This window comes from Pocillopora damicornis, chromosome 14, assembly GCF_964200805.1.
Source record: "Pocillopora damicornis chromosome 14, jaPocDami1.2, whole genome shotgun sequence".
In the NCBI taxonomy this organism is placed as follows: Eukaryota; Metazoa; Cnidaria; class Anthozoa; order Scleractinia; family Pocilloporidae; genus Pocillopora; species Pocillopora damicornis.
Window position 1 is genome coordinate 7,221,463 of NC_142683.1, and position 23,748 is coordinate 7,245,210.

The window sequence follows — 23,748 nt, forward strand, 5'->3', positions numbered from 1 at the left end:
TATAAACAAACAATTAAAACACTTTTCACTTTATTCAGTTGCTGATACACACATGATGCCTGAGTTTCTACGTTTTGCTTGAAATTAAACAAAGCATTTTCTGAAATCTAAGTAGCATTATTTTGGGAATCGAGCATAATTTGAGTATTTTTTTTGGCGCAAAGCGGAATTTCTAGGAGCATAAAATGCCAGTTTTAGTATTATAATCGGGAAAGGCCTACCCTATGGAACCTCCTTAAAACTTGTTATTTTTTACAAACTCTGACAATGTGGCAAACATCTTGTTTGATTAAACATTCGATTTTATTAAAAGTTTGTTTGACCGAACTCCTGACATCAGAATTCATCTTTACTCTCATTAGTCAGGTGAGAAGAAGCCAATTACAAGTCTTATTAGCGGTCAGCGGTCGGTCACGAACACCAATGATCACATCATGACCAAAACGATTGGAGAGAGGTCTACGGAAGATTTGAGCGGGATTAGCTGGATTAGACAAGGCGGTTTTCCGCAGCTGTTACCTCTTGCGGTCGATGTAACCATATTTGAGAACGTACGCCTGTTTATCACGCCAGTTTGTTGAAATTTTACTCAACATTAGTGCCTTCAGTGAGTTGTTGTCACCCATCCTGATGTCCAAAACTGCGAAGTCTTCTCCATTTTCTTTTCTTTTCCTCTTAATTCCACACTAGGTAATCCAAAAACTACTTCATTGCTCACGTAGTGATTCCACCTGATCTGAAAAAACGGCAGGAAATATTGTGATTACTTTGTGATTTAAATCACAATTTTACGGAAGAAGGGTAATTTCCGGGAAATTTCCGTCGAAACGAAACGAACCTTTCCCTTTTCAATGAAATGCTAGGCGTTGAACAGGTCTGAATAGAATAGAATAGATGGTCTCAGGTAAACTGCTAACCGTAAAACGGCCAAAATTTAGCTGAGAGGCGTGAAAATTGACAAATTTTAACCCCTAGTCGTAAAAAAACTTTAACCGTCAAAATTTTCCTATCTACGATTTATCATTTTGAGAGTGCGAAAATGTTTTCAGTACTATTCCATATACATACATTACATATATTACTGTTTCATATACATACACAGCACTATTTTCACTATGCTATATTCCTGTGTATTACTTTGTGTTTGTATTTTTGTCGTCCTAGTAAGAAACTAACCGCCAACCGAAAAATGCCCAAAATTTTTAACCGTTAGCCGTAAGAGCAATCCACCCCAGTGAGATCCTCATTGTTTCTCCACTCTTAATTAACAAAGACATTTTGAATGCTTAAAGACCTAAGGCACTCCTTTTTTTCGAAAATACGTGTACAAACATATGGGCTACGTGAGAAAACGCAAGTACTAATATTGGCCCTCGCTTTCGAGCTCCGTTGGCGTGAGTTCCATGATACGACTGAGTGACTTAGTAAGTCCGTAAGGCTCGTTGCATGTGTTTTGAAATTGATGTTAGTAAAGGGAAAATAACAAAAGCCCCCTCCCCGTTTTGAGCAGGAATGGATAAGTGTAGAATAGATAACTTTAAAATGCCGCAGATGAGCGAGGAAAAATATTTTTTGTAGTTAACATTAATGTTCCTAAGTAGCCATCCTTAGAGATCAGTGCTCGCGTTTGAATATCCCATCCATAAAGAAATTTGTAAGCCACATCTTGAGAATTATCCCTCAGTTGTGTTCACAAAAGGATGTTTAAGTTTAAAGTTTGGTTTTGTAAAGCGATTGGCGACGTCCAATCAACTTCGGACGAATCAGATAAACTACGGTTTTACAAACAAACGAAACAATAGAAAATATCCGAACAAAACAATCACACAAATAGTTATTTTGTTAATGATGGGCCCTTGGATAAGTCAAGAAACTAAGAAGGGAGTAAGTATCGATGAAATGATAAACTCCACCCCAAAGACATTTGGAATTCAGTTTTGTTTTAGCGTTCTTGATAACGAATTGAAAGATGTTTTCAGAACCTGGCTTTTGTTGAAACAAAATGATACGCCAAACAATGGGATTATGACCTTTGCATTCCTTTTATTTTACAACTTGTTATGGCTTCCTTTAATTTACGCTTGATTGGAATAATTTTACGTGATGTGCTTTTGAGAGAATATCCGCACTTTGCGATCACTATTAATTTCAAAATGCAACCGAACTGCAATTTTTTTACCTCTTACACTATCTTTCATGTGAGTTGTTGCCCCGGCCAAATTTGTGTTATTTTTACACGTACGAAATTTCAGTTTCGCCATTTAAGTTTCCGTTCAATTTAGTCTGCCCGCTTTTCTTAATCAATTTACAAATTAAGCAATTTAAAGTCCATTTATGAACTAATCGGGAAGGAAAACATCAGCTACTCTGGGACACAAAAACATTACTCTGTTTTTCGTGCCTAAGGGGACCCCTGCTAGTCGACCAACTGTGACCCGTGGAATGTTTACAACAATTCGCAGTAACACGAATTGTGGAATCACCAAACACTGTGAAACATGGCTAATATCGTTACTGTGATTTGCTAGATGGTAACACTGGTAGAAATTGCTGATTGAGATCATTGAAGTGGTGCCATGAGGGGAATTTTGTTTGAAAGTTTTGGCGCGTACTTTTGTAGTGCTGGACGCTGATAGTGAGGTGTTATGGCGTCACGGAATCGAACCTCACTCTCCTCGACCACTCGTAGTTCTTCGCCGGACAAATCTTTGGGATCAACAACGCCATCGCCTTTGGCGTCGACAGAGAAATTAGCAGCTTCTTCATCAGGTAGAATTTCTCCGTTAAAATAACTGTTCAAAGGTCTGAAGTACAGAGCTATGACACAACAGCTCCTCCGCGAATTAATTATCATGAGCTGTTGTAAGCCCAGTTTGAATTATTTCGGTCGCTGTTTTTTTTATTTTATTGATTACATAGTAAAAATAAGCTTAGTTAGCCTCAGTGATCCCGCAAAACCTGAAACATTTAGAAAGAAATAAACTTGTATCAGGAATTTTACAGGTTTTTTAATCTGATTATCCGAAACACGAATGTGCCTAAGCCGTTTTAAGCTCGATGAGCACGTGAAATACGATGTGAAACTTTATTTCCGTTTCGCATACCGTACTTTCGGAATGAATGCAAAATTCGCGCGTTTTCATGTCGGGGCCGAATGTTTCGTCCTTATAACTCGTTTGTTGTGGCTTAAAGGAGTGTTAAAACTTCGTCAGCTGCAGAAGATCATTCAGTTCAAGAACGTTTATGGTTACTATGGATTCCAACATGGCTGCCGGACTCTTGGTTACTCTCTTAGGATTAAGTTAAGTTTGCTTTATTAAAATCTTTTTCGTTTTAATAGAGGAACAATTATTGATACAGAAGAGGACATTTACAAGATGGATTAATCACTTTCTTCAAAAGGTAAGGGTTATTTGGTAATCCCCTTCCAATTTGTTAAGCTGAGTTAGATTTAAGTCAATTTGATAAGCATCAAAGGCAGTTTCAGGATTGTTATTTTGTTCATTAGATTATGACAAGACATCATTTTGTTAATTGTGTCAATTAGTCAAACTCATTCTGAAAGAATGAAGTCAGTTGGGAAGTCAGGAATGGAACCAGGCTCCTGGCTGTCCTTAGAAGCTAGCACCTGCTTTCAGCTTTTCCTCGGTTGTCTTTGAATTTTCTTTCTGCTATCTATTCAGTCAGAGGCAGATGGACAGTCTGCTTTTTGGTCAGTTGGCTGGCAGTCAGTCAGTCATACTAGTATCCTGTTTGGTAGTTGTCAGCTTGTTAACTGATCTGTCAAACAGTCAGTTACTCATTCAGTCTATCTATGATTGTTTATTTTGTCTGTTGTTTCCTCCATTATTTCTTGTTTTGCATGTGTGTGCCACACTTGAAAGATGTTTCTAATGTTGTTCTTAACTCCTACATTCTTCCATTATCTTGACATTGCTGATTCTAGTATTTAGCATGCACAATACTTTCCAGATATGAACTCTCCTGCTTCCCTGTAGCTCAGTTTGTAGAGCATCTGTTTACAAAGTCACAAATGATGCAGGTTTGATTCCTCACAGGGTACACAGATGTTTTCTTTGTCTCTTACCTACAACAAGTTATTAATGTCTTTCTTTTTATGAATATTTTGGTTGCTTGTGTAGCCAGTGGGGTGTTTGGCCAATTTATTTGTCTCTGTCAGTGTCCATATATCTACAACCACTAGTGAAAGTGATACTTCTTATTCAGTGACTTATTTGGTGACAGTCATCATGAAATCAGCTGATTACTCAGTAATATCAATTTTGACACAATGAGAGACCAATTGATAAGTCTTCTAAGGAATTCTAAGATCCTTGTATTTTAGACAACTAGTTTTTAGTCATTCTCTTCTTGTTTGACAGTTTATCTAGTTTACATTTGAACTATCAAATTCATTTGCTTTCAAAACAGCACAAGCCTCCATTACATATTGATGAGTTAATTGAGGAGCTTAAAGATGGCACAAAGTTACTGGCTCTGTTAGAAGTGATGTCAGGAGAAAACTTGGTGAGAATAACAACTGCGATAGTTATCTTATTCCCATAAGTCTTGAAGAATGAGCCAAATAGGTTATAACCTAGCGCATAACAGGGTAAAAGGGGCAAGGTTTTTAAAGAGGCTGTGGTGTTGCATAGTTTTATCAACTAAGTTGATCATTGAATTGGCCACCATGAAGAGATTATAAAGTTAACCTGATGTTTGGAAGCATTAGCCCTGATTCACTTTGATGAGGGGCCAACACTTAAGCTCATGACACATAATTTCTAAACAACATTTCAACATATGATCTCAGTGTGCATGTATGACTGTAATATTTGCACTTTCAGCCCAAAGAAAAAGGAAATAAGAGACCACATCACCTTGCAAATGTTGGAGCTGCCTTGAAATTTTTGACAACCAAAAATGTAAGCATGTGTAATATAGAGAAGTGAACCTAAATGTATCAGTCATGAATATTAACTTTATTAAAATGCACTGCTCGTGGTTATAGGTAAAAAATATAGTTAAAAAGGCTTTTAAGTTGTGTAAAGAAGGAAGTTAGGAGAACACTGATAGGTAAGATCAATAAACATTTTTTCAAGAGGTACAGTACATTTGTTAGTTATTTTTCTATGATGCTGAGGTCATACAATTTTTTTGTGGTTTCGGCAGGCATATTCTGAGTAGTCTTTACTAACAGAGATGGTCTTAATAATCCAGTGATTATGAAATGAACTAAAAAACCTTTTGCCTAACTTGAATGTATGGATTACAATCCCCTCTTTCCATATGTTCTTTTCAGGGATTAGAGAATAGTTATTCTTACAAGAATTGTAATGTATAGGCACAGAGACAAATGTGTAAATTATGGTGAGATGTACACAGATATGGTTAGAGAACTTACATGTCAATTTTTGCATGTACTAGGTGAAAATTGTAAGCATCCACAGAGAATCTGTAGTTGATGGAAACCAAACATTTGTTCTTCTATTGATTTGGGCCATTATTAACCATTATCAGGTAAGCAAAGTCATACTCACCCAAGTGGGGAGAGGTTTGGATTCAACAAGCATAGTTCATTTGAAAGATAATTGGGTTGTGGCCACCTTCTGTTGATGACATCCTGTGTGTGTAAAATTTTTTCAGACTTAGTGTATGTCATGAGGAGGCAGTGTGGCTGAGTGTTAAAGACCCTACTGGCTAGGCTTGTAATCAGGGGGTCCTGGGGTCTGACAAGTCCTCCACTCACAGGGGGCCCAAGCTATCTATCAGAAGATGATATTATAAAGCTTTGTATGGGGGTTTAGGCTCTGCTGGAACCAAATAAATAATATAGCATATGAACTCCAACTCCTTGGCTGCACTTTGTGTATTGTCAACTGGTCTGCATCCTACTAGTTTGGATTTTTAACCTGGATGTTCATTTATTTATTCATTCATTCATTCTTCTGTATTATCCTTGAACCTTCCTTGGGGGAGTGGTCAATTAACCTAATATCACTCCCAAGATCTCATGAGCAATTCTCCTTACTGCCTGTCATTAAATACTTATGATGTCAGTTTGGAGAATTTGGTATTGTATCAACTTGTAGTTCCTTAATTGAGTTTTCTTCTTTATTCTCAACACTTGTGTGCTTGATGCTGTATCGATAATGTAAGGAGAAATTCTTTCTTGGTCACTCTTGGGAGTTAAAGGTTTAAGTATACATCTCAACATGACTATGGCTTGCCATTCTTAGTGAAGGACCTTTTTTTTCTACTCAATTAGTGTTTTTGTCTATGCAAACTTTTATTAATCAACTTGGCAACTCATTACTAAGATTAGATGGCAGGTTGTCTGATAAACATATTTATATTGTGTACCAGGTGGAAGGATTTTATGCAAACAAGAAGAAGTCTAGGACAAAGAAATCTCTCCTGGAATGGTCTCAGAAAGCTATCCAAAAAGCTACAGGGTAACTTCCATTTCATCTTCATTGTAATTTAGAGCAAAGATAGTTATTAATATATTAGAGCAGTTTTCAAATAAGGAACCAAAGCCAAAGTAATCACAACTACCAGTCAGGACAAAGGTTACCAGTGTATATCTGGTCACCTGATGAAGACTAGCAGAGTACACTCATTGCAGTAGTCATGAATGCATTTGATAGCCTGACTCTAAATCAAGTGACATTAATGATTTTACAGATGTTTCATGTATTATGTAACTTCAGTTATCATATCGCCACAGGATTAGTGAAGCTGTGAAAAACTTTAACACCAGCTGGAAGAATGGCATGGCATTCCTGCAGATTATTCATGCATTTAGGTAAGATTGTATCATGGGGACTCTGTTATATTTTTTTCTAAATATGATATTTGTATAGGCAATGACATGACTTCAAATGCATTTAGGAATAAATAAGCACAAGTCAATTTTTCCAAAGACTAACAAAGTTGTATAAGGTAAATGGTTTGAACCCAGGAGTATCAGTAGTTTGTGTAGTGTGATCGTCCGGGTTTACTTTACTACGTTCACTTGGACGACAGAGCGAACGACTTGCGAACCACTACATCAGTCACGCAATTATTGTCAGACGAATACGACAACAACTCTGGTTCAACCACCGCTGCAAAGATCTTGGTCTCGTTCCGGCCGGACTTCGACTTAGGTCCCCGTTGAACACACAAGAGGCCATCCAGATCGTCAAATCCACCTGCCGACGACTGGTCAAAGCGCGGATTAACGACTGTCACAGAAGACTCAACCACTACAATAACAAATTACAACAACTACTTGACAAACTGGAACAGCAATTACCGACTACCTTACTCGACACAGTCACAGCTATTGCCGACAGAAGAGCCGACAAAACGAGTTACCAAGCTCGTGACAAACATCAACAAAAACTGACGAGACTTCAACATAACAAAGACAAAAGACGACAAAGAACCGACGACAAGTGGGTCAGGAACATCTCTTCCCGTCCCCTAGACAAGACTGAGACTCAAGTACTATCTTACGGACTGAAACACTCAGTGACGCCTAATCAGAAGTAGAATTGCTTCCACGATACAATCAGCCTCTATAACTGACAGCAACTTAACCAAAGACGAACAACAAGCACTGAAACGACTGAAAAACGACAAGGAAATTGTTATACAACCAGCCGACAAAGGACGTGTTACTGTTGTTATGGACAAGACTGACTACTATGACAAAATGGACGCACTTGTTAACGACAAACAAACTTACGAATTACTTAAACGTGACCCGACGCCAGCACTACAACGCAAACTCAACAACAAATTACTTACGCTCAAAAAGACTGAAGCCTTTGACACTCAACGCTACTACCGGCTGAGGTGCTCTGTACCACAACCACCTAAACTTTACGGACTACCGAAACTACACAAACCTGGGATACCTATGCGACCTATAGTCTCATTCTGTGGGTCCCCGACGTACCAACTGTCGAAATACCTTACGACGATACTGCAACCACTGACTGACAAATCGAGACGTAAACTACAATCTACTGAGAACTTTATTGACGCTATCAAAGACGTACAGATACCTGACGACTACAAACTTGTGTCTTTTGATGTGAAATCACTGTTCACCAGTATTCCACTTCAATTGGCTCTACAGTGTACTGAAACCGCCATCCATCAGTCTACTGATGCACTACCATTACCGACAGAAGACATTATGGACCTACTTAACCTCTGCCTTACATCGACTTACTTTCAGTACAACGGGAAACACTACAAGCAGTTGCACGGAACAGCTATGGGGTCGCCGGTCTCCGTTGTTGTCGCAGAAATTGTGATGCAAAACATCGAGGAACGCGCCCTTGCAACTTGCCGACAAACCATACCGCTTTGGTTACGCTACGTAGACGACACATTTACCGCCGTACACAAAGACGAAATTGACGCTTTTCACAATCACCTTAACGAACAAAACACCGACATTCAGTTTACCAGGGAGATCGAAGAAGACGGCAAGCTTCCTTTTCTCGACTGTTTGGTAGGCCGAAACAACAACGAACTACGAACAACAATATACAGAAAACCGACGCATACCGACAGACTTCTTGACGAATCATCCTACAACCCGACTTCCCACAAAGCTACGACTATCAAGACATTGACAAGACGAGCGCAACTTGTTTGCAACACACCGGACAGTTTATCTGACGAAAACAAGTACCTTGACCGTGTTTTTGACAAAAACAACTACAACACTGACTTCATCAGACGAAACACTCACAGGGTGACCGACACTACAGAAACTAACAGGGACTCCACATCTATCACGACTACAGCTACTATACCCTACATCAAAGGCACTTCTGAGGCTATCGCGCGGATCCTACAACCTTACAACATTCGCGTAGCTCACAGGCCTATAACTACTTTACGACATTTGCTGACCAACGTTAAAGACAAAGACGAACCCAACAACAGACAGGGAGCGATTTATAAGATCGAATGCTCCGACTGCCAGGCCTCCTACATTGGTGAGACTGGTAGAAACCTTAACACGCGACTAACTGAACACAAACGATCTACTAGAAATGGCGATGTAAACAATCACATTTCTGAACATCACCGACAAACTAATCACAGAATCGACTGGGACTCTGCTAAATGCTTAACCTACAGTACAAACTACTTTCAACGACTGACTCTGGAAAGCTGGTTCACTAACTTAGAACAGACGCCTCTCAACAGATGTCAACAATTACCAGCACCTTACAAACGACTCATTAACGACGTGAACAAACCGACAAACAGACCGACAAACAACAGACGGATCGAAACCGACCAATGACTGTTAACAAACTCTACATGAGTCTTCCAGCCAATCACATCACGGCTAAACAGACCAATCACGTTCAACAGACCAGACGTTATAACATCATCGACTGACAACTATTCCTTACTTGACTCTGAAGATGACTATCGCACAGATAGTCGAAACGTCAGTCACCAACAACAGTTCTTTTCAGAACTACACTCACCCGGACGATCACACTACACAAACTAAAGTTGTATAAGCCTATAGGGTGAGTGCAATTTGTGGTCTTTGAAAAAATTTACAAGTGCTTATGTATGTCAAATTGCACGAGAAAAATCATGTGATTAGGTATTAATGATATACATGAAAAAAAAATGAGATAGCTTATCATAATTATGCAGAAGCAAAACTTGCACATCAAGTGCAAAAATAATTTATTCAAACCCTGCAAGTGACATTGTGCATTTGGTCAAAACTGCATATGATCAAAACAATAATAAACAGTGATATTTTCACATCTTTCAGGTGCAAAAAAGTTCAAAGTCAGGCTAAACAGTTCAAGGAATTGTTCAGTCCAGTTTGTTACTTCTTTGCACTGAATTAACCCTCTTCTGCATTGGATTACCAGAAAACCGCATTATCTTAACCAATCAGAATTGAATAATTTTTTCATTTATCTTATTAGTTTTAAAACAGTGTAAGAATTGATCTTTCAAATGCCTTTTAATTTCATAGTTCAATTTTTTGTATGCAGTCAAACTGACGTCATGATTTTATTAAGACAAAGGCTTAACCTCAAAATTTTTCAAGTTGGCTTGTTTGAACTGAATACATATTTTTCTTGCAGTACTAGCTGTTAGTCTTTTGGAAAAATTACTGTGTATATGTAACGTTTTTTTAACCCTTCACACCTCTTACATCAAAATGCAAGTTCTCCATACTTTTCTCTTATATTTCCTATGGTACTTGTAAGGAGAATTTATCTAACAATCAAGAGCTTCCTAAGTTCACTATCATGTCTTTTATTGCTATAACCCTAATGTTTAATTTAGTGGTTATACTGTTAGAAGGAATTACATGTTTATCACTCTTAGGTGTTAAAGGGTTAAATTGGAGATGGTTTACAATGCTGTTCTGTGAAACAACGTACAGCCAAAATTTATCATACAACCAGCCCTATCAATTAAAACTTATCAGTGAAATACTAGTTTAGTGATGTTCCCTTTGGAGATATTAGACATAACTGACATAATAGCTGAACCTCATTAATGTATCTCAGTATTTCAAGAAATTTGAGGTCGAATCTGCTCTGTCACCTGACTATGTGTTCAGACATTTCACAGCCTCAACATTATTCTCCCAGAATGCACTAGGTAATGACAAGCACCCCGCGAGCAAAGTGAGTGCAAAGTTTGTAGTTTGTCGCGTGTTTGACGTTTCCGCTGTGTCTTTTAATGATCACCTGCTTCATCCTCCGCCATTTGAGAATTAATTGTTGGTAGAAATTTCTAGTTTAGTCGTTCTGATATTTGGAGGGACTGAATAAGCACAGAACTCTAAACTGCATGAACACTTCAATGAAGTTGCGTATTCGTGCTGTATGCTTATTTTTTTTCCAAAATAAAACGATAATGAGGACAAAATGTACGATTTTTAAAGGCATTTTTGGCCATATTTTAGTGATAGTGACTCGTTATGTAAAGGAGATTTAAGTAATCAGGACATTCTAATATCACTGAGTCAAGACGAACTACTTACTAAAAATCTTTCCTATCCTTTTTACATACATGACGTTGTGCAGGGTACCTGTCACCTATCAACCATAGTTCATGTACCTCAGCGATAGAATAAAAGAGCATCTTTTTTTAGGGTTCTTTTTTGTTCAAATCTGGGGTGTAAATTTTAACACATCAAGAGATCATGTGGAGTAGCCAGAAAGGTTTTCAATGCGTACAAAAAGCGCTCATTTTTTTGTGTGTGCGTATGAAGTAGATGTATATATGAAATTTTCAAATTACGTACATTTTTAATGGCACGAATCGCTCTTCGTAAAGGGGTTTGGAAATGAAGATTAAACCTCATTTAAATACACTTATGGATCTGCAAGTAAATTAATTTGCAGGTGGTTTTGTTTTAATAAATGAAGTTATTTAATTAGTGCCGTGTTTGGAAAACATGGTTGTTTTCGCAACATTTCCCTTTTTGTCAAGTGTTACGCTTGAAGCTTTAAACTCGAAATCTTTCGTTCTAACTGCAACCTGGAAATGGGCGGTTGTACAAGTTTGGTCAGTTGTTTACGAAGGCGGATTGGAAAGCGGTAAATTAGGCTAAAATTAACAATTAAAGAATGCATTCACACGAGAGGCATGAGGCTAGTCAATACCGATTCTTAGCTTTGGTCGACTGTCTCGAAGTGAAGCAGGCGCCGTGAGAATTGTTGCTCCTCTTTAGGAGGGTGCTAGCTCTCGTAAAATCATCACAACAAGGATGGTTGTCTCCCTGCTCGCTACAATTTACCTCAGAGTTTGATTTTGTTATATGATCAGCAGAAAAAACGTGGTCAGAAACGTAACGTCTTGTGATATGCAACAGTGTTCGAACCCTGAACTTTCCATGTGTAGCATAGAGTCGTGTCTTTTTGGACTGCCGTACAATTGTGTGTATAACTCATTGAAGTTCTAACTTGCATATGCATTACTGTGGTTTGAATTTTTAGGCCTGATTTGGTGGATATCGGCTCAATGCAAGGTCGCAGCGACGTTACAAATCTGAAGGAAGCGTTCGATGTGGCTGAGACACATCTTAAAGTGCCCAAACTTTTGGATCCAGAAGGTGTGGGAATATTCCGTTAACTTACCTATGGTGAACAGTTTCAAATAAACTTCGGTAGGGTTAAGTGTGGCCCAGTAATGGAACGATTTTTCTGCGCAGTAAAATAATTGTCTCTGGGTCCACAACACAGGTGTTTTCTTTTCGTTGAAAACAGTGAAAAAAAACAACAACAAATTATGTTCTTGAAGAAAGATTTCTTAGTAAAAACCTTGTACTAAATTAGACACAGTCTTCAAACTAAACAAACACCAAATAGGATTTAATCTTGGAATCGATATGAGAGGAATCTTTTCGTAAATGGTTATGTTTTGAGAACAGGCTTAATATCAACGTTGGTTATTCGTAGGCTCTTCTGTCAGATTCACACCTCCAACAGGTTCAATGGGTCGCGTGACTTTTCGCGTGACTTTCGTGCGACTTTCGTGCGCCTGGTACTGGTTTCGCCTTCCTTCTTTGTTCTCTGATTGGTCCGAGAGACCAGATACCGTTTCGAGAATGATAAAGTTAATCAATAGTTTAAATTTTGAGTTTTAGGACATTCTTTCAAGCGTGTGACGTTTTCTTCACAGACCTTACTGTGGAAAAACCTGATGACAGATCTGTCATGACATATGTGGCGACACTCTGTGACACTCTTGAGGCACAGAAAACGAAGTCCCCAAAACGACCTGCCTCACCGTCGAAAACCACACCAAAAAGACCGTCCTCGAGCTCTCCGAGCCCCTCTTCAAAAGGAGTCGGGACTAGAACTCTTAGTCCCGAACCCAGCTCTCCCGGGTCGCCGACAGTGCAAGCCAGAAGGAGCCCCTCTCCGGCAAGAACAAAATCAACTGGAACAACTTCTCCAACGAAGGGAGGTAACGAAAAGGCAGTTACCTCCTCACCTACCCCTCCCATAAAAACAAACGAACAGACTAGAAGAAGTTCATTGCCTCTGAAATCCAAAGATCAGAAAACTTCCTCCGCGGGAAATGAAACAGTCCGAGGAAAGCTGACTACACCCAACTTAAGCTCAGCTGCCAAGGAAAGCTTTAGAAACGGAACCCCAAGTCCTAAAACGTCTACTGTGGAGGAACCCATGGACATCTCTCCCACTAGAGAAACGAATCCCTCGCCGCCGAAGAGACGCGAAACTCGATCGCCTAGCCCTTCGCCAACTTCGGCTGCACCGAAAAAGCCTCGGGTAAGCCATGGGAAACTGTCAGTGGCATCGGATCATGCTGATAGGTTGAAGAACAAGAGGCATTCACTCGCTGTGGAAAGCAAGAAGCTGTCTACAGCCGGCGATTCCGGCCGCAAGAAGAGGGCAAGCTTTGCCGGGTCGCTCAGTTCGGTGCGTAAGCTTAGCTCAACGGGACCTGCGCCGATGGATGTTGATTCCTCTTCGAGTGATTTGGAAGAGTCCGAGGTGAGATCACTTTTTCGATATTTTATTTTTGTTGTACTTGTGCGCCTGATAGTAGTTCAATGAAACAATACGTGAGCGCACCAATCATCGGAAAGAACCAGCAAAGAACCACTAAAAGAGGAAAAAAGAAAGACAAACACACAGACAAACAGACAAGGGTTAAGAAAAGACACTGAAAGATGTGAGATTTCGCAAAAAAACATGCAGTTATACAAGTTTTGTGTAATTAATACTAGGGTCGCGGCGCACAACGACGGTCGGTTGAATTTTAACATAACAATAACAAAAGCAATGATAGTAGCAACAAGGGGAATAACCCCGATTATTGAATTGAATTGGCAGCATGAGTAAACTACTGCATCATACTCACAACACTGATGAAAAAAATATTGAAAATGAAGAAGTTAATAGATAAATGAAGATGGGAATAAAACAACAGCGGGCTCAAAAGCAATCATGACACCAACCTTTCAGCTGTCGTTTCTCTATCCCCAAAATTATGTAAGCGGTTATTAAGAATTTTTTTCCTGTTTGTGTAAAAGAGAATTTTATGCACACTGCATTTTGAATTGCAAGCTTCTCTAGTGTAAAAGTTGCCGTTTAAGATGAAATTCGCGGCATATTCCTAGAGTTCATCTTTTCCTTCGTTTAAACGTGGTGTATTAGTTTTCTGTTAGACTTTGGTGCCGTTGATTTTCAAATCTTTCGTGAATTATTTCATTCCCATCATCGTTTCTATGATACCACTCATCACGTCAAAATATCCCAGCTCTTATTAATATTTATGCTTCAAGAAAATCCTTCGTAATTATTGTGTTTATGCTGATGAATATACAACAGACATTCAAAATGTCTGCCTGCGGTGAGAACATTTGACGCGAAATCAGTTCCACAATTTGTGGCGATTTGGAGCAGGTTTACAGCCTTCTTTTGCTAGAGAATGACGAAGTACGTTTTTCTTAGATATCTGCTGATACTATTAAGTGCACACGTTAAAGTTTGTTTTATTATATTATAGTTATATGCTTTGGAGTGTTGGCACAGTACATATTAATTGCGTTATAAAATTTAGTAAATCTTCTTCCAGTCGCGGGAAATTTCAGTCGATTGAATCAGTTATCGTAAAAGAGATTAATTTTAGTGTTTTGGAATGAAAACTTCCTCGTTAACATTCCTAATCGCGGTAGTAAGAAGTCAGATTCATCTCATTGGTGTCCATTAAAACTTGCGTTAAGCTTATTTTTATACAAATGCCGAGTGTTTTGTTTTGTTTCAATTATTTAAAGGCCAAATTCGTCCAAGATAGGCAAGATTAATTTAGAGGAACTGCTTCAGCTGAATATTGAATTGCGGTATTACGTAGACTGTTAAGTACCTTTAGCTGCACCTGAGTTAGAAAAACAGTTTTATTTTTAGACGTAAACTTGTGATGTCCATGTTGTGACTGTTTCAGTTCTGTTTTGGTTATGTTTATGATTTATCATGGATGAAGTGGTGTTAACTTGCAATTGCAGTCTACCTACGATCTTGCTTTCAAATGCAAATACCGTGGAATATGCTGTAAGCTTTTCGCACAACCACTGGCAGTGAATTGCCTTCCTGAAGATGAGCCCTCCAGTTCGTTATGTAGCTTTGTGCAAAGACTTAATCCGTTCAAGACGAATGTGAAACGTCAGAAGAACAAACTTAACTTTACATTTGATTCGGAGAATATACTCACTTTTTTCTAACTTCGATTTTACGGACTAACTGCGGAGAAAATCTAGCAAAACATCAACTGGTGCGTTCGAAACGTGCGAACTTTTATAAAGCACCCTATTCGAATATTGATCTTTTTCTCAATGAAAATACGATGATTCACGTTCATTGCTCTCGATACATTCCTGATGGAGTTATTATTTCTTATGAACTTCCATTCATTCTGAAATTTATATATCCAGTTGAATCCTATTTAGAATGCAAATCAGCTAATCTTTTCTCAGTTTTATTGCTGCTTCAAAGCGATATCCGTTTTTTTTATGCTTTTTGTCGAACAATGTGGTTTACATTCTAATTTACAAAGTCCTCCTCACCTCCCAAGGTTCGCATTTTGTTTTGAAACGGGAATATATATTATGTCTGTATCGAATCGTTATTGTGTCACGCGTCACGGCACGCGACGAGTCTTAAAAATCACATTCGGATATTCTCATTGTCACGTAATGTACGATTGACTATGCCATATTATTTACGTGACGTACGTGTTTTGACTGCCAGTTCACTTCGAACAAAGCTTAAGCCTTTACAATAATTCGAGGAAACTACAAGGACATTTTTTTGTTACATTTTGAGCATTTTTTAATGATACTCCTCTCTCATTTGAAACTCTGTCAATTAACTTAGGATAGTCGTCGCCATGGCAAGGAAAATTCCTTAAACTTACATGTTCATTTATTGGCTGTTGATTTAACTTGAATTTGGAGAGATGAGTCTCCGCGTGCTATCGTAATAATTTTTTTGTGATATTATTTATTTGAGGAATAAATGGTTCTTCAGTTAAAAATTCGCTACGCGATCATTTCTGATCTCTTGTTCAACAAAGAACTGTGAAGTAAAGTTCACATTATCTCTTAGATAGGAGAAAGGAAATGTAAACAAGGTTTTGAAATTAAAATATATATATGTAAATAATTGACTTCATTCAAAGGCAGTCAGGGTCCCGCTATATTTCCGGCAAAAAATGTAGGGTCATTGAGTGGTGTAACATGTCTATTTTTTTTCTCGGTCTTTCCGTATCTTTTTATCTGATAAAACGTATTTAAAACGCATGTTAAATGTGAATTTTCAATGTAGACGTTGCAATGTTGAGGACAAAACCTTCTGTTTTTCTCTGGCCAAGGTTTGGGAAGAAAACAATTTTAAGATCAAAGCGAATTGTAAAATTTTCAAGCAAAAAAATTGTTTAGTTTTAAAGTTATATTTTCTTAAGATTGTGCATTTGTAGATAGGCAAATCAGCGATAGGCATCGCTGATTTAAAAAGGTGTAGTTATTTCGTTCGATTTGAAATGCTGAAATAATATTTAATGTATAGTTCTTTGGTAATAGGGTTAAAAGTATGCCTCAGGCAACATCCTTGAATGGTTCAACACTTTAAAAGATTAATTGAGGATCTTCTGTCGTCTATTGAACGTTATTCAAGATATCGCTGAGAGAAAAAACATTTGAGCTATAAAATGTAGAATTCATTGAATTGACATTTTCGTCTAAGCTCTGTCAGCCGTTCTTTTTTTGTCTTCAATAATTTTCTCCGCTAGACAGATGTTCAGACTTAAGCCTGATGAATATTCATGTATCGAGAACAATATCAAAACCAAGATGGCTCCTTCGCCGGGATAATGTTGACATTAGTATTTGGTTTGCATTTTATATTCAGAGGTGGGTATTAACTCATCAGATAAGGACTCTTGTGTAAGATATATAGGTTTTTAACTGTTTCTGTGATTGCTTTTCCTCCGACATAAGGAAATAGAGATTTATCAAATGGAAATGGAAATTCGAAGGTGAGAATGACAGTAACGCATTAAAAATTTTGGTAGAAATGTAAATTTTAGAGTTCAACTTTAATTTATACATAGCTTTGAAAGGGTACTTTATTTCAGTTACCTATTTTTTAAAAGAAGTCGTGATTAATTTCAAAGGCTGGCTCTGTTACCGTAAAAATATATACTGAAGTATTAAAGACATAATGAATTTTTGGTTAAATTTACGATGCAAATTAATCGTCAATGAAGTGACGATTGCCTATCGAGTTTTGACTTTCGTTTCTAGTCTGAAAGATTGAAAGGATTTCTGATTATTTTAAAGTAAATATGGAGGAAAAGCGAGATGTGATCAAACACCGGTAAAACAGTTAAACTGTAAGAACCTTCATCTTGTCGTTTGAATATTAAGGTATAGTAGGACAGACTGAAAAATAATTTAACGGGAAACTCAATTTTAGCGACCTAATCTTTACACTGTCATTCTATTTTATAAGATTTATTTTTCCGGGAACAGACTGAAACAAAGCTGCCATGACCTTAACACATACATCGAAAAAACTTTTGAGTATTTTCTACAATTTATGTGCTACAACTTCTTGGAATAATTTGTAATGTGCCATCATTTTATGTGCTGTGGAAGAAGTAAAATTCTGTACGAGGTATGGACATTTTTATCAACATCTGTGCCGTGAAGAGGAATAGCAAAGAGTCAAGAATGTTTACATATGAAGTAATTTACAAACGAATTTTAGAAGCTAATTTTTGGTTTTTTTAATACATTTTTTATTACATCGGCAAAGTCAAAACAAATAAATATATATACTCCGCCCAAATAATGAAGGTAAAACTATATAACTTCTTAATTTTAAGAGCAGTTGAATTTGGAGTACTTAGGTTGAGCTTTCAGTAAAAAGTACATTTAGTTTAAAGCAGGTTATGAACCGTGGTTCCAGAAGTGACAAATTCAGAAACGATAGCAACAACAATAAACACAAGCAATAACATTAACATTTTTTTTTAACGTAAGACTGATATCGATACAAAAGCGAGCTGTAATTTCATCGTCTGTACCATTCATAGTGAAATGCTGTGTACAAGCTACATCTGATTACTCTTCTACACTGAACTGTCGTACTAGTGGCCCAACAGTATAATCTACTTACCAAGTTCAGCTTTTGAGATGCAGCAAAGTAAATCTTGTCGTACAGGGGTGTCATACCGCATTCTGTTTCTTAATTGCCCTCTTAGTCCCAAGCAGTGCAGGCTTCAACACTTACTGACGGCTCTTCAGTTTACAGCGTAAGTTAGATTGCGTTACATCACGAGGAAATGATTCAAAGTGTTTATTGATAGCACTCAAGTCTATCGACGGTTGTAAGTAGCTTGTGCTACAGTTTTGAAAATCTTAAAATTCCACAGATGTTTCGTTGACGCTCTAATTAGAATATGATCGCTTTCGTGACTATATGTGGTGGTTTTGTTTCGGCTTGTTTGCTCAATTGGTTTGATTCCCGATTTCCGCAATTATTTCTTTGGCATTAAAGTTCTCCAGCCAAAATTTCTCAAAATCATCGAAACTGCAAAGGAGGTGGTTACCAAGGAGACAATGTTGTTTACATGTGGGTGGACGTCAAGCTGAGCTCTGATTAAGAACGAGGTTTTTTTTCTTACTTTTTCGCATGCTCTAGGTAACGAGTTAATTGTAATTAAGTTTAGTAATCCAGCTAGTGTGGTTTTGGAGTAGACATGCTAGTCTCAAGATTGTTAATGAAACTTTTATTTGCTGAAGAAAGGTTTAACCACTTAGTTTTGTTTGGCGAAGTTTTTCATGTTTTGACGTAAACGTTTTTAAGATCATGTTTTCTTTATCTGTTTTAGTCACGACTCTGCCCTTGAAGTAAACTTAGAAGTGCTTTTCATAAAACTGTTTTCTAAATTTGCTTGAAACTTTGTGACTCTAAGATAATCTGTGTACAAATGCTTCTTAAGTCCCTGTCAAAATTAATTTTCTGGATGAAAGAGCACAATTTGATCAGCGGTGATTTTGACGTATTGTTTGATAGATCATGTTTTGCGAATGAAACCGATACGATCTCTTTTGTTAGCCTTTGTTTGTTTTTATTTTCGCCGATGTACAACACAGCGTACCTCGTGTGCAAGGTACGCACCATTGTAACCAGTTTTCCAATTACTTTGGAGGATACTTAAGAACAATGCAACGGAATTTAATCTTCTTAAAGAATTCCCAGGAGAAATCTGGCCTGAAAACAACGCTGTGTCAAGGGTTAGGTAGGTTTGAGGTAGCGTCTGTTTTCGTGTCACTATCAGCAATCATCTTTCACGAACAAAGTTCAAGCGTAGCGATTGATCGAAGTGAACGTGTAATTTTTTCCTTGCTTGAGTTTAGTATCAGCCACTCATGTTAAAACGCATTATCATCAGCGTCTTTGTGCTGTAAAAGGTCTAAAAGCTCTTGAACGTTTAAGAAACAAACGAACAGAAAACGCTCTAGTCAAGGAAAGGAAAAGATTTCTCCATGATTACCTTATCAGAAGTATCGCCATGGTAAGGAGTGTTGGGAGTTTTATTGTTACACTAGTCTAGTATTATATGTGCTCGTACAATGGGCTAAACAGCAAACAACAAGAGGACATTAGTTACGCTCAGAAGCCTCGGTAGAGAGCTTCCTACCGCACTGTTGTTTTTCTTATGTCGTTTAAATGGCGAAAGGTTTTCTACACTTGCAACGTTTAAGGAAAATCTTGTTATTGTGATAAAATACGCATTCTATTGCACGTGTTTTTTAAACACATCAAGTAAAACTCCTTCCAATTTCAAATCTTATATTTAAAGTTTCCTGAAATTAGTTTCCTTACTCAACCGAAGCGATAAGCTCAAGGAAATACCTCACGCTTTAAATCACACAATTGCGTGACCGCTGAGAAGCGTCCAAGACATGGAAATGACTTTATCGTCACCTTTTGAGAGGATATTTTCACCTAAGGAAATAAATACCCAAAAAAACTCGCTCAATTTGAACTATGAATTGTCAATCCAAATAAAAGAGGAAAAAAAATTTTTTTTCTTGGGTGTTACGCAATTTTACACATTTCTTTATTAGAAGTGAAAGAAAGCTAGACATTTATTTCAATAGTAGCTAAGAGTCAAGGATGCTCCGTAAATTTGGGATTTTAACTAAAATTTTTCACACGAACTGCACTCAAGCAGTAGATAAAGTTTTAGTGCGGCACAGAACATCAAAGAACACAGATATCGAGGACAACAAGGACAACAAGAACGCTTCCAATAAATAAAAAAAAATTGCTTGTTGGGTTTGCAATACTGTAAATTGTCTTTCGCCAGCAAAATCAGTTACTGAGAGTTAAGGCTACTGTAGGTATCCTTTTTTTTTATCTTTTCCCCTTGACAAGAGGTGTACCTAAATCTTTCATTGGTGGGAGGTCGGTATATTTTCTTAAAAGTGCTCTGTGTTTTTTCTTTTGATGCTAAAGATAGGTGATGCATATCACTGGAAAAACTGGTTAGGTGTAGCTTCGGAAGATAGTGAATGGCTTTCATTATGAAAACGAAACCATTTTTCTACTTTACGTTTTCAGGATGATGGTGACGAGTTTGAGGTGGGATGCGAAAAGAGAGACGTAGAGCATGAATATAAGGAGATCATAGATTGGTTAAACGATGTGGAAAGTCGAGCTTCTCTGATGGAACAACAATGGAGCGAGGAAGGCGAAGAAGATGAATCCAAAAAGAAACGTAAAGGGGTGAGATTGAAATGTTCATCTGACTCAGCTAGCAACATTTAAGTTGACGATAATTCAAACAAAACGAAAAAAACAAAACAAAAAATAAGCAAAAAAGTTCATGTTGATATCGCTCCGTGATGTTGTCGTTGTTTAGTGTTGAACTGTCATGCGCAATTAGCAACAAATAAGGGGAAAAAGACGCTTAGGGTTGATTTAGATGTTAACAGAAACTGCATGGTTATCTTATCTTACCCTTTTACTCTAAAGATCTCATTACCATTTTCCTTTCTGTCTTTCATACATTCTTATAATTTCAGCTTTGGGAATTTTATGCTAGAGCAGCTCAATCGAGCAATACCTCCTTGTTGGAAAATTTTCTTTGTTCTCATTACCTTACCGGCTGGTATTGTATTTCCATGCCCCTTCCTATAGTGAAGGGTGAATCTTCCACTTGCATTTAGATGGCATGCTCGATGCAGTTTTTGCCGAGATTCTGATAACAATCGCCAGTATCCTGTCGGATCGTAAGTAAATGGGTGAAGAAGTTATCAGTGCACCTCTGTCTTACGAAGCAATCATCTGATCAATTTAATTCTGACATCTATAAGCATACGTGATTCACGGTTCTGTCTAATCAAGCTTTTAGTGGCATACGCTGAGTTGGTAGTCTGTTCAATGTGGTCCATCCCCTCCCTCAGCGCAATTTTTGTTGAGTTGTCTTGAAAGTTCTTTCTAACATTTGTGCACTTAGCTCTGGTTTTCTGTCAGGTAACCAACCATAATCATAGATCAAATGTTGTCGATTATTCGATTTATTACACAGTCACACAAATGTCAATTTTTCTGTGGGTTTTACGTTGGGTGGCAGTGAAACACAAATTTTGAGGACACGAACATATAGAAAACACAGTGAAATTATCTCTTCGCATTATTGACCTTTAACAGAACTTAAATCAAACATAATCAATTATCTATCTGGCGATTTGAAATTTATGACGTGACGCGTAGGCGATTGACCGTATCCCCATTACAAGGATGATGCAGTCAAAACGTGACGAACTACATCATTTGTGATTACGTGAGCCAAACGGTTCGGCTTTGTCTCACTCCAGCGGTAATTTTACCAAGCTGACCGCCCGAACCTGGCCTTTACTGAAATCTTAACAAAACTATTCAGGCACATCATGAAAAAGTAAAGAATTACACCGTTCGACAAGATTTAAAGATAAGACTAATGACTATACAATACAATTTGAAATTTCGTGGGTGAGTAGAAAAGGTCAATTCAGAGGCAGACACCACAAAAACAACTGTCTACCACATGACCCTTTTCCAGGCCCCAACGAATTGTATGGAAGACATTTTCCATTTATTTTATTTCACACTGGTACTGGAAAATAACACTTTTATATGTGATAACCAATCCGTAGCATACAGACAGAAAGATCAGGGCTTTTTGTTCATTTTTTACTGCTTTCCTTTTGTGAAGAAATTTGAAATTCGTATCAGTCAGCTTGTTTAGGATTTAAAATGTGCAGCATTTCATGCATTCACTCAAGCGTAGTATCTGTAATCACTGATCCGTTTAACAGAGCTATAATTACCAAAAACAACGCTTGCAATTTTCCACCTTTAGCGTCGCTTTTTAATGTTTTTCTGTTGAGTGATGTGTCTAAGCAACTGTTAATCCATTGTTTAATTTCAAGCTATTTTACTCACACAATAGGTAAAAACTTAGAAAAACAATTGCGACTTATCTTTTCACGTAATTTGCATTGATAAAATCTTCGACCATTTATGCACTAACATCGAAGAAAACGACAATGAACCTGCTGTAAGCTGCCTTTATGACTCAAAATTACGATCGTTGTCGTTCAATGTACGTTTTTCTGGGAACATTTACTTTTTACGAACATGGAGCTCTGACTTCTGGTTACTGGATCGCTGCACGTCGCTGTTGCGATAATTTGTCGACAAACACTCTCGAGGTACGTTAAATAACTTACTTAGTCAACGAGGAACATTTAAACAACCTACTTAATCAAGTGAAGAGCGAAGCTCCGTCTTCACTCCACTTGACCAGACAAATTTCAAAACGTAACGGTATTCCTACTTACACACAAACCCGAATGAATTTTCCGAAGAGAAAGGCGCTTTACGAAAACGCTCGTCATGGTATTAAAATTTGAATGTAGTGGATGTGAATGTACGGAATGTTTCAGCGTCTTTTTTTTGTTTTCCTTTTCAAAAATCTACCTTCGTTACATAACCAGAGGGCAATGGCAAACTTATGGCAAAATTATCAGGAAAGTTATACGGGCCACTTGAAGTCGTGACTGCACTTGTTAATTGAGGGTTAGATTGAAATCCAGAGCTCTCTTTCTGCTGATTGTTTGCTTGCAAAAAAGGCGAAAGATACCGACAACGATCACTTTGCCGCTTAAGTTGTTCACCGTAAAACACCGATTATACATAGATATTTTTGTTGTTATGGACATCGTTTCGACTACAATGCAACGGCAATCGCTGCATACATCGAGGGCATTGATGCTGATCAGGCGATAGGCTTGTAGCCAATTTTATTATGATAACCGTTAATCACTGTGTTATTTTTACACAAGTTGTAGTCGTCATACCACCATTAAATGTTAACACAGATTCTCTTAACTGCTTAATAGCTTGGAATGTTTGTCGCTTACCAATTTATACAAAAGGAAAACTGTAAAAAGTTCAGGTTACGTAAATAAGAAATTTGAAAGAAGTTATCCATGGATTGTTTTTGTGATAAATAACGTAATTCTGCTGGGTCGTTACATTGGGTCACGCTAAGAGATAATTAGGGGACCATTGTTTTCTCTTGGTCACGCACATGAAGCCACGCACTTTGGGACACCCAGCTTTCCGCGAAATGTGTAAGTGGAGAAATGAGTCGCGC

General features: G+C 37.7%; 1 protein-coding gene and 1 long non-coding RNA gene across 4 annotated transcripts in view; one reads left to right on the forward strand and one right to left on the reverse strand.

The window, feature by feature from the left end:
* Positions 1–13: 13 nt before the first annotated feature.
* On the reverse strand, positions 14–18,697 carry LOC149034231 (uncharacterized). The gene is made up of 2 exons (XR_016183137.1): positions 18,213–18,697; positions 14–736 (listed from the first exon to the last, which is right to left on the reverse strand). It is a non-coding gene; the product is annotated as an uncharacterized LOC149034231 (long non-coding RNA).
* Positions 2,428–23,748, forward strand: part of LOC113671085 (nesprin-1) — an 80,343-nt gene continuing 59,022 nt past the window's right edge. Inside the window, exons 1-10 of one of the 3 annotated variants that reach the window (XM_027187302.2) lie at positions 2,428–2,769; positions 3,341–3,402; positions 4,432–4,527; positions 4,848–4,925; positions 5,428–5,520; positions 6,367–6,455; positions 6,731–6,808; positions 12,003–12,118; positions 12,688–13,526; positions 20,667–20,831. In XM_027187302.2, the coding sequence (XP_027043103.2) occupies positions 2,646–2,769; positions 3,341–3,402; positions 4,432–4,527; positions 4,848–4,925; positions 5,428–5,520; positions 6,367–6,455; positions 6,731–6,808; positions 12,003–12,118; positions 12,688–13,526; positions 20,667–20,831 (1,740 nt within the window). In that variant the 5' untranslated portion in view covers positions 2,428–2,645. Of the gene's footprint in view, positions 2,770–3,340; positions 3,403–4,431; positions 4,528–4,847; positions 4,926–5,427; positions 5,521–6,366; positions 6,456–6,730; positions 6,809–12,002; positions 12,119–12,687; positions 13,527–16,892; positions 16,943–17,029; positions 17,068–19,351; positions 19,615–20,666; positions 20,832–23,748 lie in introns of those variants that run through there. The other 2 variants (XM_089194510.1, XM_089194511.1) reach the window with 2 other exon arrangements.